Source organism: Vulpes vulpes, chromosome X, assembly GCF_048418805.1.
Source record: "Vulpes vulpes isolate BD-2025 chromosome X, VulVul3, whole genome shotgun sequence".
Classification (NCBI taxonomy): Eukaryota; Metazoa; Chordata; class Mammalia; order Carnivora; family Canidae; genus Vulpes; species Vulpes vulpes.
In genome coordinates this window covers 119,512,740-119,528,242 of record NC_132796.1, presented here as the reverse complement: position 1 = coordinate 119,528,242, position 15,503 = coordinate 119,512,740, and the positions used below count along the sequence as shown (strand labels likewise).

General features: G+C 44.0%; 1 protein-coding gene, 1 long non-coding RNA gene and 1 pseudogene across 3 annotated transcripts in view; 2 read left to right on the top strand and 1 right to left on the bottom strand.

Moving 5' to 3' along the window:
* The window catches only part of LOC140596090 (synaptonemal complex protein 3-like), a 126,488-nt gene that overhangs the window by 109,153 nt on the left and 1,832 nt on the right, over positions 1-15,503 (bottom strand). The window contains exons 2-9 of one of the 2 annotated variants that reach the window (XM_072743483.1): positions 14,743-14,927; positions 13,907-13,976; positions 13,716-13,750; positions 11,702-11,819; positions 10,769-10,868; positions 9,179-9,277; positions 5,466-5,570; positions 5,238-5,333 (exon numbers count right to left, since the gene is read on the bottom strand). In XM_072743483.1, the coding sequence (XP_072599584.1) occupies positions 5,280-5,333; positions 5,466-5,570; positions 9,179-9,277; positions 10,769-10,868; positions 11,702-11,819; positions 13,716-13,750; positions 13,907-13,976; positions 14,743-14,872 (711 nt within the window). In that variant the 5' untranslated portion in view covers positions 14,873-14,927 and the 3' untranslated portion in view covers positions 5,238-5,279. Of the gene's footprint in view, positions 1-4,865; positions 5,334-5,465; positions 5,571-9,178; positions 9,278-10,768; positions 10,869-11,701; positions 11,820-13,715; positions 13,751-13,906; positions 13,977-14,742; positions 14,928-15,503 lie in introns of those variants that run through there. The other variant, XM_072743482.1, reaches the window with a different exon arrangement.
* LOC140596056 (galectin-3 pseudogene) lies at positions 2,053-2,798 on the top strand (annotated as a pseudogene).
* On the top strand, positions 7,532-14,069 carry LOC140596097 (uncharacterized). The gene is made up of 3 exons (XR_011998130.1): positions 7,532-7,620; positions 13,293-13,504; positions 13,832-14,069. It is a non-coding gene; the product is annotated as an uncharacterized lncRNA (long non-coding RNA).

Sequence of the window (15,503 nt, the reverse complement as noted above, 5' to 3'; positions counted from 1 at the left end):
TGACCAAGTGGGATGTATCCCTGGGATGCAAGGCTGGTTCAGCACTCGTAAAGCAATCAGTGTGATTGATCATATCAGCAAGAGAAAAAAACAAGAACCATAGGATCCTCTCAATAGATGCAGAGAAAGCATTGGACAAAATACAGCATCTGTTCCTGATCAAAACTCTTCAGAGTGCAGGGATAGAGGGAACATTCCTCAGCATCTTAAAAGCCATCTACGAAAAGCCCACAGCAAATATCATACTCATAGGTGAAACACTGGGAGCCTTTCCCCTCAGATCAGGAATAAGACAGCGATGTCCACTCTCACCACTGCTATTCAACATAGTACTAGAAGTCCTAGCCTCAGCAATCAGGCAACAAAAAGAAATAAAAGGCATTCAAATGGGCAACGAAGAAGTCAAACTCTCCCTCTTCGCCGATGACATGCTCCGGGCCATAGAAAACCCAAAAGCCTCCACCCCCGGATTGCTAGAACTCATACAGCACTTCGGCAATGTGGCAGGTTACAAAATCAATGCCCAGAAGTCAGTGGCATTTCTAATCACTGACAATGAGACTGAAGAAAGAGAAACGAAAGAGTCAATCCCATTTACAATTGCACCCAAAAGCATAAGATACGTAGGAATAAACCTAACCAAAGTGGTAAAGGACCTATACCCTACAAACTACAGAACACTTCTGAAAGAAATGGAGGAAGACACAAAGATTTGGAAAAACATTCCATGCTCATGGATTGGCAGAATTAATATTGTGAAAATGTCAATGTTACCCAGGGCAATGTACACATTTAATGCAATCCTTATCAAAATACCATGGACTGTCTTCAGAGAGATGGAACAAATCATCTAAAGATTTCTGTGGAATCACAAAAGACCCCGAATAGCCAGGGGAATATTCAAAAAGAAAACCAGAGCTGGAGGCATCACGATGCCAGATTTCAGGTTGTGCTACAAAGCTGTGGTCATCAAGACAGTGTGGTACTGGCACAAAAACAGACACAGAGATCAATGGAACAGAATAGAGAACCCAGAAGTGGACCCTGAACTGTATGGTCAACTAATATTCCATAGAGGAGGAAAGACTATCCACTGGAAGAAAGACAGTCTCCTCAGTAAATGGTGCTGGGAAAATTGGACATCCACATGCAGAAGAATGAAACTGGACCACTCTCTTTCACCATACACAAAGATAAACTCAAAATGGATGAAAGATCTAAATGTGAGACAAGATTCCATCAAAATCTTAGAGGAGAACGAGGCAACACCCTTTTTGAACTTGGCCACAGTAACTTCTTGCAAGATACATACATGAAGGCAAGAGAAACAAAAGCAAAAATGAACTATTGGGACTTCGTCAAGAAAAGAGGCTTTTGCACAGCAAAGGATACAGTCAACAACTCAAAGACAACCTACAGAATGGGAGAAGATATTTGCAAATGACCTATCACATAAAGGACTAGTTTCCAAGATCTATAAAGAACTTACTTATTAAACTCAACAGGAAAGAAACAAACAATCCAATCATGAAGTGGGCAAAAGACATGAACTGAAATCTCACAGAGGAAGACATAGACATGGACAACAAGCACATGAGAAAATGCTCCCCAATACTGGCCATCCGGGAAATGCAAATCATAACCACAATGACATCCCACCTCACACCAGTGAGAATGGGGAAAATTAACAAGGCAGGAAACAATGCATGTTGGAGAGGATGTGGAGAAAGGGGAACCCTCTTGCACTGTTGGTGGGAATGTGAACTGGTGCAGCCACTCTTCAAAACTGTGTTCAGGTTCCTCAAAGTGGTCCAAATAGAACTACCCTATGACCCAGCAATGGCACTGCTAGGGATTTACCCTAAAGATGCGGATGCAGTGAAACGCCGGAACACCTGCACCCCAATGTTTATAGCAGCAAGGTCCACAGTAGCCAAACCGTGAAAGGAACCTCAATGTCCATAGAAAGATGAATGGAGGGATCACGCCGCCTCCCCGACGCCATCCCCGAAGCTGTCCCCGAAGCCGTCCCTGGAGCGAGCAATTGAGCGAGCGCCGAGGTGTGGGGAAAATGGTAGACAGTTTTTCACTTAATGATGCTTTATCTGGGTCTGGAAACCCAAACACTCAAGGATGGCCTGGTCCATGGGGAAGCCAGCCTGCTGGAGCAGGGGTATACCCAGGGGCCTCCTATCCTGGTGCCTACCGTATCCAGGCACCTCCCAGCGGCTACCCTGGCCCCACAGCACCTGCTTATCCTGGCCCAACAGCACCAGGAGTGCAACCCGGGCAACCGAGTGGGCCTGGGGCCTACCCGCCTCCTGGACAACCAAGCGCTTCGGGAGCCTACCCTGCTGCTGGTCCCTTTGGCATCCCTACTGGACCACTGACTGTGCCTTATGACCTGCCTTTGCCTGGAGGAGTCAAGCCTCGCATACTGATAACAATTCTGGGCACCAGTGAAAACAGACTTGCTTTAGATTTCAAGGGAGGGAATGATCTTGCCTTTCACTTTAACCCACGCTTCAATGAAGACAAGAGACTCATTGTTTGCAATACGAAGCTGGATAATATCTGGGGAAAGGAAGAAAGGCAGGCGGCTTTCCCATTCGAAGGTGGTAAACCATTCAAAATACAAGTGCTGGTTGAATCTGACCACTTCCAGGTTGCGGTCAGTGATGCCCATTTGTGGCAGTACAATCATCGGCTGAAAAATCTCCGGGAAATCAGCAAACTGGGAATATCTGGTGACATAGATCTCACCAGTGCTTCATATGCTATGATATAATCTTAAAGGAGAAGATTTAAAAAAAAAAAAAGAAATCGAATATTCATTTAAACTTACACACGTAGACTTCATGTTTCAACTGAAAATTTTTACCTTTATTCGTCACTATCCTTCTTGTAAATCATCCATTTAATAAACATTCTAAGAGTTAAAAAAAAGAAAGATGAATGGATAAAGAAGCTGTGGTCTGTGTACACAATGGAATATTACTCAGCCATTAGAAATTACAACTACCCACTGTTTGCTTCGACGTGGATGGAACTGCCGGGTATTATGCTGAGTGAAATAAGTCAATCGGAGAAGGACAAACATTATATGGTCTCATTCATTTGGGGACTCTAAAAAAATAGTGAAAGGGAATAAAGGGGAAAGGAGAGAAAATGAGTGGGAAATATAAAAAAGGGAGACAGAGCATTAGAGACTCCTAACTCTGGGAAACGACCTGGGGGGGGTGGTGGAAGGGGAGGTGGGTGAGGGGCGGGGGTGACTGGGTGATGGGCACTGAGAGGGGCACTTGATAGGATGAGCACTGGGTGTTATTCTATATGTTGGCAAATTGAACACCAGCAAAAAATAAATTTACATATAATAAATTAAAAAACTAAAAAAACAATAAAATATTTTTAATTAAAAAAAGAATGTATTTACTCATTTGAGGTTCTCAGGGGATGAAATAAATGTCAACTGTTTGATCACTAAGTACACTATGTACTGAGTATGCCTCTCCATGCTCACATAAAACCAGATGTCTTAGTATCAATACGAGAACTTTCGTGGGGTCCTTTGGAGTACTTTATTTTTGCCTCTATAGCTACTGGAAAACTTCCCAAAAGAGGACCTTCTTAGATGTTTGGAACAGAACTTCAGACGCATATACCAACACATGATTTGGCTTAAGGGGAAACTTCTTTATGAACATGTGAAATTGGGCAATTAATTTCTCCCTGTAATGTCAAAGATTGGATAGCGGTGGAGGACTCATTTGTCCCTGTATACATTACTGCAGTTAGAAAAAGAGATTCTGAAAGGGCTTATGTTTGAAAACTTGCAAAACCTTAAAAAAAAGGAAGGTTGGTATACAGGGGTCAGAATTGACAGTAAAAAACAAAACAAACAAAACAAAAAACAACCCATGACACCATGCGGAAAGATGGGAGAAAATCATTCCTCTCCTCCTAATGGGATTGTTTTGTTTTGAATGATTCATGGGAGGGATTTCAGTAAGTCAGAAAAATTCATTGAAAGGGCTTATTCCAAATATATTCTGAAACAGTGCCATGTTTATTAAATAACGTGTCGAAATGAAGACGGTGTTATGTTATCAAATGTTAAAGAAAAAAGGCCGGTACAAAAAGAGAGGTATAAGAATCAATTATTCAAGTTCTTAGCTCTCAAATATCAAATCAGTGTTCCATATACTCAATGAATACTAAACTTGAAAACGAAGCACTGTGTGGGATTTATCTTTAAAGACAGATGTGAGGGGATCCGAGGGTGCCTCAGGGGTTTAGCGCCTGCCTTCTGCACAGGACATGGTCTGGGGCACCCAGGATGGAGTACCACGTCGGGCTCCGTGCATGGAGCCAGCTTCTCCCTCTACCTTTGTCTCTGCATGAATCTCTCTCTCTCTCTCTCTCTCTCTCTCTCTCTCTCCCTCTCTTTGTGCCAAATAAATAAATAAATAAATAAATAAATAAATAAATAAAATGCTTAAAGAAAAGAAAGATGTGAAATGTTAAGCCCTAAGTAATTAAGTACATGTGCGTATTTGTGAAATATGTTCAATAAATGCTAAGGGCAGGTGCCGTTTAATAGTGAACCAACACCAATTAAATGACATTCTGGTTTGCTTGTGGAAATGGCCCATTCACAAACCCATGTCTCAGCACTGATATTTATATATGTAGTTCTTTTCTCCCAGCGATTGTAGGCAGTTTAATGGATTTTAAAACACAATCTTATCTTTGCTTGCAATCATTTTTATAAGGCAGTAGATAGAGTACGTTTTCTTCTGAAACCATATGGGTATTGAAATTGGCTCAGTAAACTAATGAGTAAATACAAGCAGGTGCACGGATAAGACAGATTTTATATTCTTTAATTTTTTCCCTTTAGGCAAAGCAATGGAGCCTTCTTTCTGTACTTGTGGTTTGAGCCTTTTGGGGCTAATACAGATCCACTGAGGGAAAGCCTAAAATTAAATCATCCTTACTGCTAACAGCTAATTGACAGTGTTAAGTACAAAAAGTCTTCATTACTAACAAAGGGTTGAAAGCTTAATACGTATATAATTGTGGAACTGCTGCTCCTCACACAGCTTTTTAGGGTTGGGGTTTTAACAGGAAAAGATTATTGCACTTAGCAAGCAAACTATGATAAACAAGGCGTACCAATTTCAACTACAATCTTTAAACTACTACAGTGTGGTTCAGTGCAGCTAACGTCACACTTAATAAAACGTAGCTTCCTGTTCTTTCGTTCCTCAAAGTCGTCAGAACAACAGGGAATGAAGAGACTTCCGAACCATTGCCAGCTCTTGCTGCTGCTGTTTCAAGGAAGGAAATATTGAACATTCACCCGTTATTCGAGTAACTGTCATATACATTTTGGCAAACCAAATACCCCAATGCTCACATCCCTCCTTGGGTCTGAATATTAAAGGACTACTACTACTTACAGCTTCCCTCATAATTTTGTTTTGCAACTTGGCGATTTCTTCCCTGACTTCACTTTGTTCATCAGTAAGAAAGCGTTCATGGTCCTTGTCCAAAGCCTGTGATCTCTAAAACAAGAAGCCTAGTTCAGGTATAAAGCACCACTTTTCATCTCATGCTGCAAACATGTACAATCAAATTTCAGGCGGCGCCTGGGTGGCTTAGTAGGTTAAGAGTCTGCCTTCAACTCAGGTCTTGATTTCCGGGTCCCGGGATCGAGCCCCGCGTCAGGCTCTCTGCTCAGCGGGGAGTCTCCTTCTCCCTCCCCCTCTGCTTCTCCCCCTGCATGTGCCCTCTCTCAAGCAAATACCTAAGATATTTTTTTAAATTCAGTTAGATTTCAAAGGTAACAACCCTTAATATTCAAGGGATGCTCATTAATTTTTCCAAACAAAACACTGTACGTGATACATGGTGATTAGAATGCCCACTTAAGAAATTTTTAAAATGTTGTGTTTGAGTCAAATATTATTATTATAGAGGCACGACAGTAGTACACTTGGCTCCAAACAATGCGTTAATAGACAGTTAAGGTCAAGGTGGTGGAAAAACAGATAAAGACCGAACCAGAGAGTATTATGCTGAGTGAAAGTCAATCGGAGAAGGACAAACATTATATGGTCTCATTGATTTGGGGAATATAAATAATAGTGAAAGGGAATAGAGGGGAAGGGAGAGGAAATGGGTAGGAAATAGCAGAAAGGGAGACAGAACATGGAAGACTCCTAAATCTGGGAAAAGAACTAGAGTTGGTGGAAGGGGAGGAGGACAGGGGGTGGGGGTGACTGGGTGGTGGGAACTGAGGGGGGCACTTGTCGGGATGAGCACTGGGTGTTATTCTGTATGTTGGCAAGTTGAACACCAATAAAAAATAAATTTATTATTACAAAAAATAAAGACGTTTCTTATCCTGGAAAAAAAAGAAAAGACTGACCTTCCCACAGAATGAAAATCCATAAACTTACAACACTCTAAGGAACTGCCTAAACACCAGGGAACCCTGCACTTATAATGACTAATAATCAGTCTAACAGATTCCATTGGAGGGAATGAAATGATCTGTAACACGGCCTCTTAAGTCATGAAAAACAAACATGGTCTAATCTTTACTGTTCACTTAATGAGTCGCAATCTAGTGCATCCTACGTAAAAGGTACCATTAGGTGCCGTGGACTAAATTGAAAATGAATGCCTCCTGCACCCCGATTTCTATAGCAGCAATGTCCACAATAGCCAAACTGTGGAAAGAGCCTCGGTGTCCATCGAAAGATGAGTGGACAAATAAGATGTAGTTTATGTATACAATGGAATATTACTCAGCCATTAGAAACGACAAATACCCACCATTTGCTTCGACGTGGAGGGAACTAGAGGGTATTATGCTGAGTGAGATAAGTCAATCGGAGAAGGACAAACATTATATGGTCTCACTAATTTGGGGAATATAAAAAATAGTGAAAGGGAATAAAGGGGGAAAGGAGAGAAAATGAGTGGGAAATATCAGAAAGGGAGACAGAGCATGAGAGACTGCTAACTCTGGGAAACAAACTAGGGGTGGTGGAAGGGGAGGTGGGCGCGGGGTGGGGGTGACTGGGTGATGGGCACTGAGGGGGGCACTTGATGGGATGAGCACTGGGTGTTATTCTATATGTTGGCAAATTGAACACCAATAAAAAATAAATGTATATAAAAATAGAAAATGAATGCACGGTCTCTTCCTCCCTTATTCCAGGGAGAATGAAAAACACGTAAGTTAAAACCCACACAAAAACTTTGTAACGATTAAGGAAATACCCCTTGCCATGACTGTGTGCTGGAAGATAAGATTGACTCTGCGTTAGTTGGCGAAAGAATAGGATTTCAGTAGATAAAGGGAAGAAGGAATTGAAAGTATTCCAGAAACAAGGAAGTAAAGGTGAGTTAGTTCAGAGAGAGCAACCAATCTGGAGGGGTGGGAAGAAAGGAGGAATGTCCACATAAAATCAGGGAGTTATGTTACTGGGCAGGGACAGATGCTGAATACCTGAGGTTTTGACATGAGAAGCTAATGACAGGTTTTCAGGTGGGAAGATCATGTTGCGGAACTGTAAAGGATGGACTGGAGAAGAGAGCCCTCAGGTAAGCATTTACTCGGAGGAGCAAGGAATGGTGAGATCCCGAACTAGGGCAGTAGCAGTGGGAATTCAAAGAAAGAAACAGTTGCAGAAAGGTTGCAGAGAAAGGTACAGATGCAGAGGTAAATGGCGCACGCGGGCACACAAACACACACGCACACACAGACACACACACACACACACAGCGCCCATAGGCACACCAAGAAAAAAGAAGGGGAATGTGCAGGATTCCATCACTTCCTAAAGAAATCTCTGCCTGAGGAAGAGGTATGTGTCACTGAGAACAATTTGCTGATGTGCAAATATCACACCAGATCATTCTCAATTCACAAACGGTTAGTCTTCCTCTGGCCTTTTCATTATTTATGATATACATTCTCTTACACCTTTCCTTATGATATTTTTAAACTTTTTAAAAATTTTGTTTATTTATTCAAGAGAGACAGAAAGGGAGACACAGAGAGAGAGGCAGAGACACAGGCAAAGGGAGAAGCAGGCTCCACGCAGGAAGCCCAACACGGGACTCGATTCTGGGACTCAAGATCACGCCCCGGGCTGAAGGCAGGCTCTTAACCGCTGAGCCACCCAGGGATCCCTTAAGTCTGTGTATAAAGTCACTATTCCTCTAGTATTCCAAAAGCAAATGTGCCACAAAATACTCACGTAACACATTTGAATATAAAAATCAGGATCCATCAATTACAACTGCCTACTCGTATTTAACAGAAACCATCAATACAAGGAAAAGACACGTAGAAGTGATTCACAGAATTCCTAGTTTCCACTATATGTTTATTGCTGATCTCAAAACTGATGATCGAACCAAAAAATCATGCTCGAAGTGTTAATAAAGTACCAGTATTCTTCACGATACGTGTATTTCTAGGTAAAATTCCCACGTTGCCATTCCCTGTTTTAAACGACTCCCATCTGGTACACTTGGGATATTTTTTTTTTAGTATTTCTGTATTTTTTTCCATTTTACAGTCAAGATCTTTAAATCCTCAAAATGGTGGAAAAAAAGTTCAAGATCTCAATATCACACATAATCTAAGTTACAAAAATAAGAGTTAGATGTGTGTTGTAATAAATAGTGTGAAATCAAAGAAAAAATAAAAAAACGACTCCCATAAAAGTATTAATTAATGCTAAATATAAGAAAATGCATTTCCCAATTATGCTAAATCCAAAGCAGTGAGGTCCTCCTGGAAATTGGTTGAAAATTTAAATATACAACCTAAATGGTTTTCCACAGACTCAGACTCAGAAAGAAACTATCTTCTACTTTTATATACATATTATGGTTTTTTTCAAGATTTGTTCATTTATTTGAGACACGCACAGCACACGTGCAAGGGGGCAGAGGGCCAGAGGGAGAGAATCTTGAAGCGGACTCCCTATTGAGAAGGGAGCCCCAGCGGGGCTCCATCCCACAACCCATGGGATCAGGACCCACGACCTGATCCAAAACCAGGAGTTGGTCGTTCAAGCGACTGAGCCACCCAGGCACCCCTACGTCTTGTGTTTTCTAAGAGCGTTTTGTGTTGCCAAATACCACAGACCTTTAAGAATTCTTTGTACACGTTTCTTAATTTTTCCAGCCTCTGGTTCTGAACAATTCTAGCTTGTTGCAGAATCTTTTGTTGCTCTTGAAACATACCCTAGGAACATTAAAGGAAAAGGTGACAAAATGTGGGTCACATTTAGTATTCAGAGAACATAATTACACATCAGGTTGAAAAGGAATATTCCTTAAATCGATACCTGTCAGCATTTCCTGTTTTAACAACTTTTGCGACCAAGCACCACCCATATACAGAAACAATACACGATGACCCTACCCAGTAGCCATTAAGTGGGAAATTGTCTTCCTCACCGATATTGAAGACATGTATTAATTCTGGACTTCAAAGTCCACAAATGGCCCTTTCAATAATCTGTTTACCACAAGTAGGCAAAGACTCTATACAATAATCCTTCCTAACAGTAGTCACAGAGGAGAGATTCCTTCTTAAGAACGTTCAAAACATGTGTTAATTCTTGGTGTTTTCAGGACGCATACAGACTATCCTAGCCTCTCCGTTCCTTGACCTGCTCTCCAACAATAATTCTGTCCTCTTCCCTACTTTAGTCACTTACGTAGTCAGACCCGGGACTCCCAATAACTGCAACGTCTACGTAAGATTAATTAGAGCAAAGACTTGCATAGCAGCTCTGTGTCAGGTACTGTTCGTAACCATTTCAAATAGACTTATTACATACGATCTCATTCAACCCTCAAAACAACTCTATGAGGCAGATACTCTTACCAGGCCTCCTTTCCTAGCTGAGGAACCTGAGTGAGACATAATTTGTCCCTGATGTCAAAGTACTGGTCAACCAGGATTGGATTAAAAACACAAAAAAGCAAAAAATGTTCCGGGGCCCAGGCTCCTGACCACTGTGCTATGCTGTTTCTCCACCCTGCCCCCCCCCAACAGTCTACCTTTACCTCCCTGTTTGTTGTTCTCTCCCTTTCTTACTACGGTTCAGAACTCTTTCAGGATTAATATCCCATGATCCAAGGAGTGTTCCTTGTCCCCAGTCCCCATTCTGCTAGTCTCCCTTTTCTTCCTTCTTGGCTTAAATTCCATGGTCAATCGTCATACCTCTGCACTTGCACGTGTGCCTTGCCCCCTTTCCACTCTGTCAATCTGTGTGGCCGTACCCCAACCCTGGAGGATCCAGCTCTCTAGCCACTCTGCCACAACCGTGCAGTGTGGTCTCACTTTAAATTCATGATCACTATGACAGTAATCAAAGCCAGACCCATAATGCTGCTTGGCAATGATATTTCCCTAGTGCATTTGCTGGCCCGCTCTCAGGAAACAATTCCGGGACTTCCTCTTTGCCCCCCGAAGGCAGCGCCTCCTCCACCACTCTAACTCTTAGCTGGTGACCTTCCTGTATCACTAAATAGAAGCCATCCAAATAGAACGTCCGGCCTCCCACCACTACTCATCTGGGCTATCTTCTACCCTCCCTTACCCATCTGGGCTCACGGACTCTACATTCTCTCCTGTGTTTTTGCATGACCTCTTGCTACCTGAGACTTTGATACAGTAAAGAAATCAATGGAATAGATAAATTTTAAAGCCAAGGCTGATACCAACAGCTAGTTTTGCTTCCTGTTCCTGGGCTCTCCTCATGTCGGTATCCCACTTCTGAAAGAGAGTCAGAAACTGCTGAGAGTATTTGAAATGAAGATTCTGCCTGTAAAACATGATAACGAGCACCGTCACACTCCACAAAGAGATGACAAAAGTAACCATTTTGCAGGAATACCGTAACAGCACAGTGTAGTCTCACGGGAAACAGAAAGGGCACACGAACAATTGACTCTTATTACCAACAGTATTGTTCCTAAGCGACCAATACAGAAGCCTTCTCACATGCCTTGACTGTTCAACACTAGCGAGGGTTTACCATAAAATCAATTTTCCAGAAAGACTCATTTTATCTAAAAGCAGCTTACTTTTCATTTCTTCTTCCTACAGAACCTCTACGTTCAGATGCGGTAAGTAGATGCAATGAGGATGTTTTATCGAAGATTCCCGAACAGGAATATTTCACTTAAACAGTTCCCCTCTTTGGCACAATAATGATTTTTAAGAAAGAACAGTGAACACAACTTAGCTACAATGCGCAAATTCATTATGATATAAAGTTAACCTTTTCTACGTGACGGAATACAGTTAACTGTCACCGGGATAACACTGTAAGACGTTTACCCAAGGTTCGGCTAGATTAGGTCTAGAATGACTATGAATTAAAAGAAAACTATATAGGAAGGAAACTCCTACACAAGAGAACTCAATTGTGCTTTGAAAGGGGGGTAGGAAAGGTCACCTTACTGGCTCCTGGAATTAAACCTCAATGCTGATAAGGAGTGAGGTTAAGAGAATTTACCTGCTTAGAAAACAATGCAGCAAAATCTCTTTTCCACTGGAAAACTCAATACAATAGCATCTGCCTTCCGTTATTTGCACCAAGGAATACTAACAAATGATACGAGCGTCCTTGTGGCTTAAAAACAACAACCTCACCTTTGTTCTTGCTGTATTTTCCAACCCTGCTCAATTTTTTCGTTAGTGCTTTTCAGAGAAGCTTTTGCATTTGCTTCAAACATTTTTCTTTTTGCAAGAAGAGCCTGTTTAATGCCACCTGTGTAGAACACAGATACTCATTGAAATTTCAAGCCGAAAATTATTTGGTTTTCATATATACGATTCGATTGAGGTAAATGTTGCCTCCGCAATAAGCAAAGACGCTTCAAATCTGTAATGCAGGTATCGTAAATGTCCGATCAATATGTCGTATACCTTTGAACTAATGTCATGTTGTGTGTGCCAATGATGCTCCAAAAAAAAAAAAAAGTAAAATAAAATCTATAACACAGGCATCGTTTGAAAAAGCCAGATTTGCTCACTAGTTTCCGTAAAGTCTTTGCAGTACTAGTATCCTGATTCTCATTACTCTAACAGCGGGTTCAGAGATAAGGAAAGGGGGATAATGATCAAAAGACTTTCCATTGTCAAAATGCGTATAAAGAATCTCAAAGACAGACTTTAATGTCCTTGTGAGAAGACAGGTAAAAGGCAAACTTTTCTGAATTTACAAAAATCCTGCAACTCATGGGACATGTTTAGATGGATTACCATTAGGATGCATTATATAAAACATCACAAAAGCATTTTCTTAAAAACGACCCCCAAAAGGAGAAAAATCATTATATCGCACATTAAAGAATCATCTTTCAAGCGATCTAGTGAGTGATGCTTTTAACTGTGCTTAACTAAAAGAGAGCAAGGCTGTGACTGTAAGAACTCTAGCTGGAATAAATGAGTTCAGAAACACTTTTAAAATATTTTCACGGGGAAGCCCTGGTGGTTCAGTGGTTCAGTGCAGCCTTCAGTCCAGGGCCTGATCCTGGAGACCCGGGATCGAGTCCCATGTCGGGCTCCCTGCATGGAACCTGCTTCTCCCTCTGCCTGTGTCTCTGCCTCTCTCTCTCTCTCTCTCTCTCTCTCTGTGTGTGTGTGTGTGTGTGTGTCTATCATGAATAAATAAATAAAATCTTTAAAAAAATAATAAATAAAATATTTTCACGGAGCTTTTTCCGTAGCACTTTCATCCATTAAGTGCTGCATTTCACCGAACCTTAAAACTTCAAATAAAGCTTTGCAAATCGCATGATTTGACTTTTTGGATCTACAATCGATAGTTACTTTTCAGCAGTCATGAAGGATCTGCAGTCTGATAAAACTATTTTACACACCCGGAATCCCTCTACAGTAAGAAGTTTATTAGACAGCTCACAAAGCAAGCCCTTTGTCGCCACCAAATAGAGCAAAGCTATCAAAACATCCTTGCTTGTAAGGGCGATCCTTATCGAAGAGCCACAGATTGACTTGGGACTCTTTGCTAAGTGTCCTGCCCTGTAGTGCAGATGGTGTGACTGACCTCTGACCAAACAAGAAAAAGCTTAGGAGTCTGGATATGACATTTCTCAGCAGCTACGGGAGTTCTCTAGTTTGCACCTATATGGCTTATTAATGAAAAATGATGATAAAGAGGGTGCTTTGTTTTATTTTTTGTTTTTTTGGTTGGTTTTGTTTGATTGATTGATTTTGGCAGGATTCAGTTTGTGCTGCTACTCCAAAGAACAGAGCACTGGAAAGTTATGGAAAGTAAGTAAATCAAGAAAAATTAAATCCGACACAAAAACCTGATATGCCACCTAATCTGTGCACGCCAAAGGAGGTACGAAGTTTGCTCCGACCACTCGCTGGCAGAGTACGTTGACGTACGCGTGCATAAAATAATGGCGTCACTCTTACCTCATCTCGGTGAGTACCATTTTTACCTTTCCAGATCAACAACGGAAAAGGTCAGCATAGAAAGTGGCAAAGTTGAATCACACTAAATACTTGTGTAATATCCTACATATGAGAACAAGGCATGAAAATCAGTCTTGCAGGCCACTCATTAACATTTCCACCTGTAAAAGCTGTCGGATCTAAAGCTTTCCTTTTCCCTGCAGATAGCACTTATGCATACCTCCAAGTCCTTGCAGCATCTTCTGTATTTCGTTTCTGTGAAGAAGTTAGAGCAAACGTTACTGAGGAAAGGTAAACCCAGGTCGTATTTGTTTTGGAAACAATGTCTCATTCTAGGATTTTACAGAGAATTACGGGCAGGCAAGCCGAGTTGACTTGATGTGGCAAGGGAAAATACTGTAAACACGTTACCCCACGTCTTCCTCACGCGGTCCGGGAGAAGCCCTCTTTCGCCCATGTTTATCGGCTACTGGATTGTTTCCTGCGTTGAAATAAAAGTGGAGAACATTTTTTTAGTAACACATTTATGTTTTATTGGTGTTCAATTTGCCAACATACAGAACAACACCCAGTGCTCGTCCCGTCAAGTGCACCCCCTCAGAGCCCGCCGCGCAGTCACCCCCAACCCCCGGCCTCCTCCCCTTCCAACACCCCTAGTTCGTTTCCCATAGCAAGGAGTCAGAAACCATTCTTAAGGGAAGGGTGGCCTTTCGATCAGTTTTCGAGGGGGCAATATCGTCACCGTGCGGGCTGCGAGGCCTCTGGCAAACCAACAGCCTTTCAAGGCAGAGCTAGGAAAGGCTGCGTGTCTGTGCAAGGGCAGAGGAAAGGAGATCGGGGCCCAGGACCACACCACGCGGCGGAGAAGGTGTTCCTGGCCTTTGGCGCGCTTAAACGCCAGAGAACAGCCCCCGGCACGTGGGAGGTATTTGGGAAAGAAGGCCTGCAGGGCGCAGGGTGGGGTTGGGGTGGGGGCGCGGGGTGGGGTCGGGGTGGGGGGTGGGGTGGCGGCGCGGCAGAAGAGCTGCGTGCGATCTCCACCTCTGGAATCCTGGTTTGGGACAGGAGGATCCAGTGGGCAACCTGCGGCAGGTGAAACTGCGCTGGCGCGCACACACACGTGCGGGGGCTCGCACGCTGGAGGGCCGTACTGTTGACCGGGCGAAGGACTGGGAGGCAGACGCCTGCCCCGCGTGCGGTCATCTCCGAGCGAGCGCTGTGTCCGCAAAGTGTGGGGCAGACAGTACCTTCCGCAGCAGCAGCAGCCTCTGGCCCACTCAGCTCTCCGCTCCCTCCTCTGCCCGAATCACAGGCTGCCACTCTCTGGGGCTCCGCAGGGGCTTTCCTCCCCAGGCGCTTCCTGCCAACCCGAGGCATCCGCACAGGTGTCTGTCCTCCGAGGTGTCTGTGTGTCCTCCGAGTTGTCCCTCACCTTGTGAGCCCGAGCAGGCGACCGACCGAGAAATGGGGACACGGTCAGCGAGCGTCGGCAGGCAGGGGGGCCTCTGCACAGACCGGGCTGCGCGTGTCCTCGTGTGTCTGGCCGGGCCAGGAGGGAGCAAGGAGGATGCGGCCGGCGCAGCCCCGCCTCCCCCGCCCCCCCCCAAGACGGCGACCCGGGGCACGTCAGCTGCCCCGGGCCATCTGCGTGCCGGGCCCTTCCGCCACACTCTTGCGCTTACGTTGGGCCAGAGGCCGGCCCGGCCCCCGAGGTCCCTCCCCGCAGGGCTGTGCTGGCCTGGAGACCCGACCGTGGCCGGGTCGAAACCCCGCGTCCCCTCGGGATGCACGGGGAATAAGCCGTTCTGCACCCGTCGGCGGACAGTCAGGTGGAGGGGGCTCCTCGACGGGCCATCTGGACCCCCAGGACGAGCCGTGGCCCCGCCCCCGGGGGCCAAGATGTCGGGCCGGGCGGTGTGGCCGGAGGGCCAGGCGCAGACGGCCCCTCCTCACCAGGTGTCACCCTCCCGGGCCATGAGGGCCGTCGCTCCCGCTCCCCGCCCTGCCA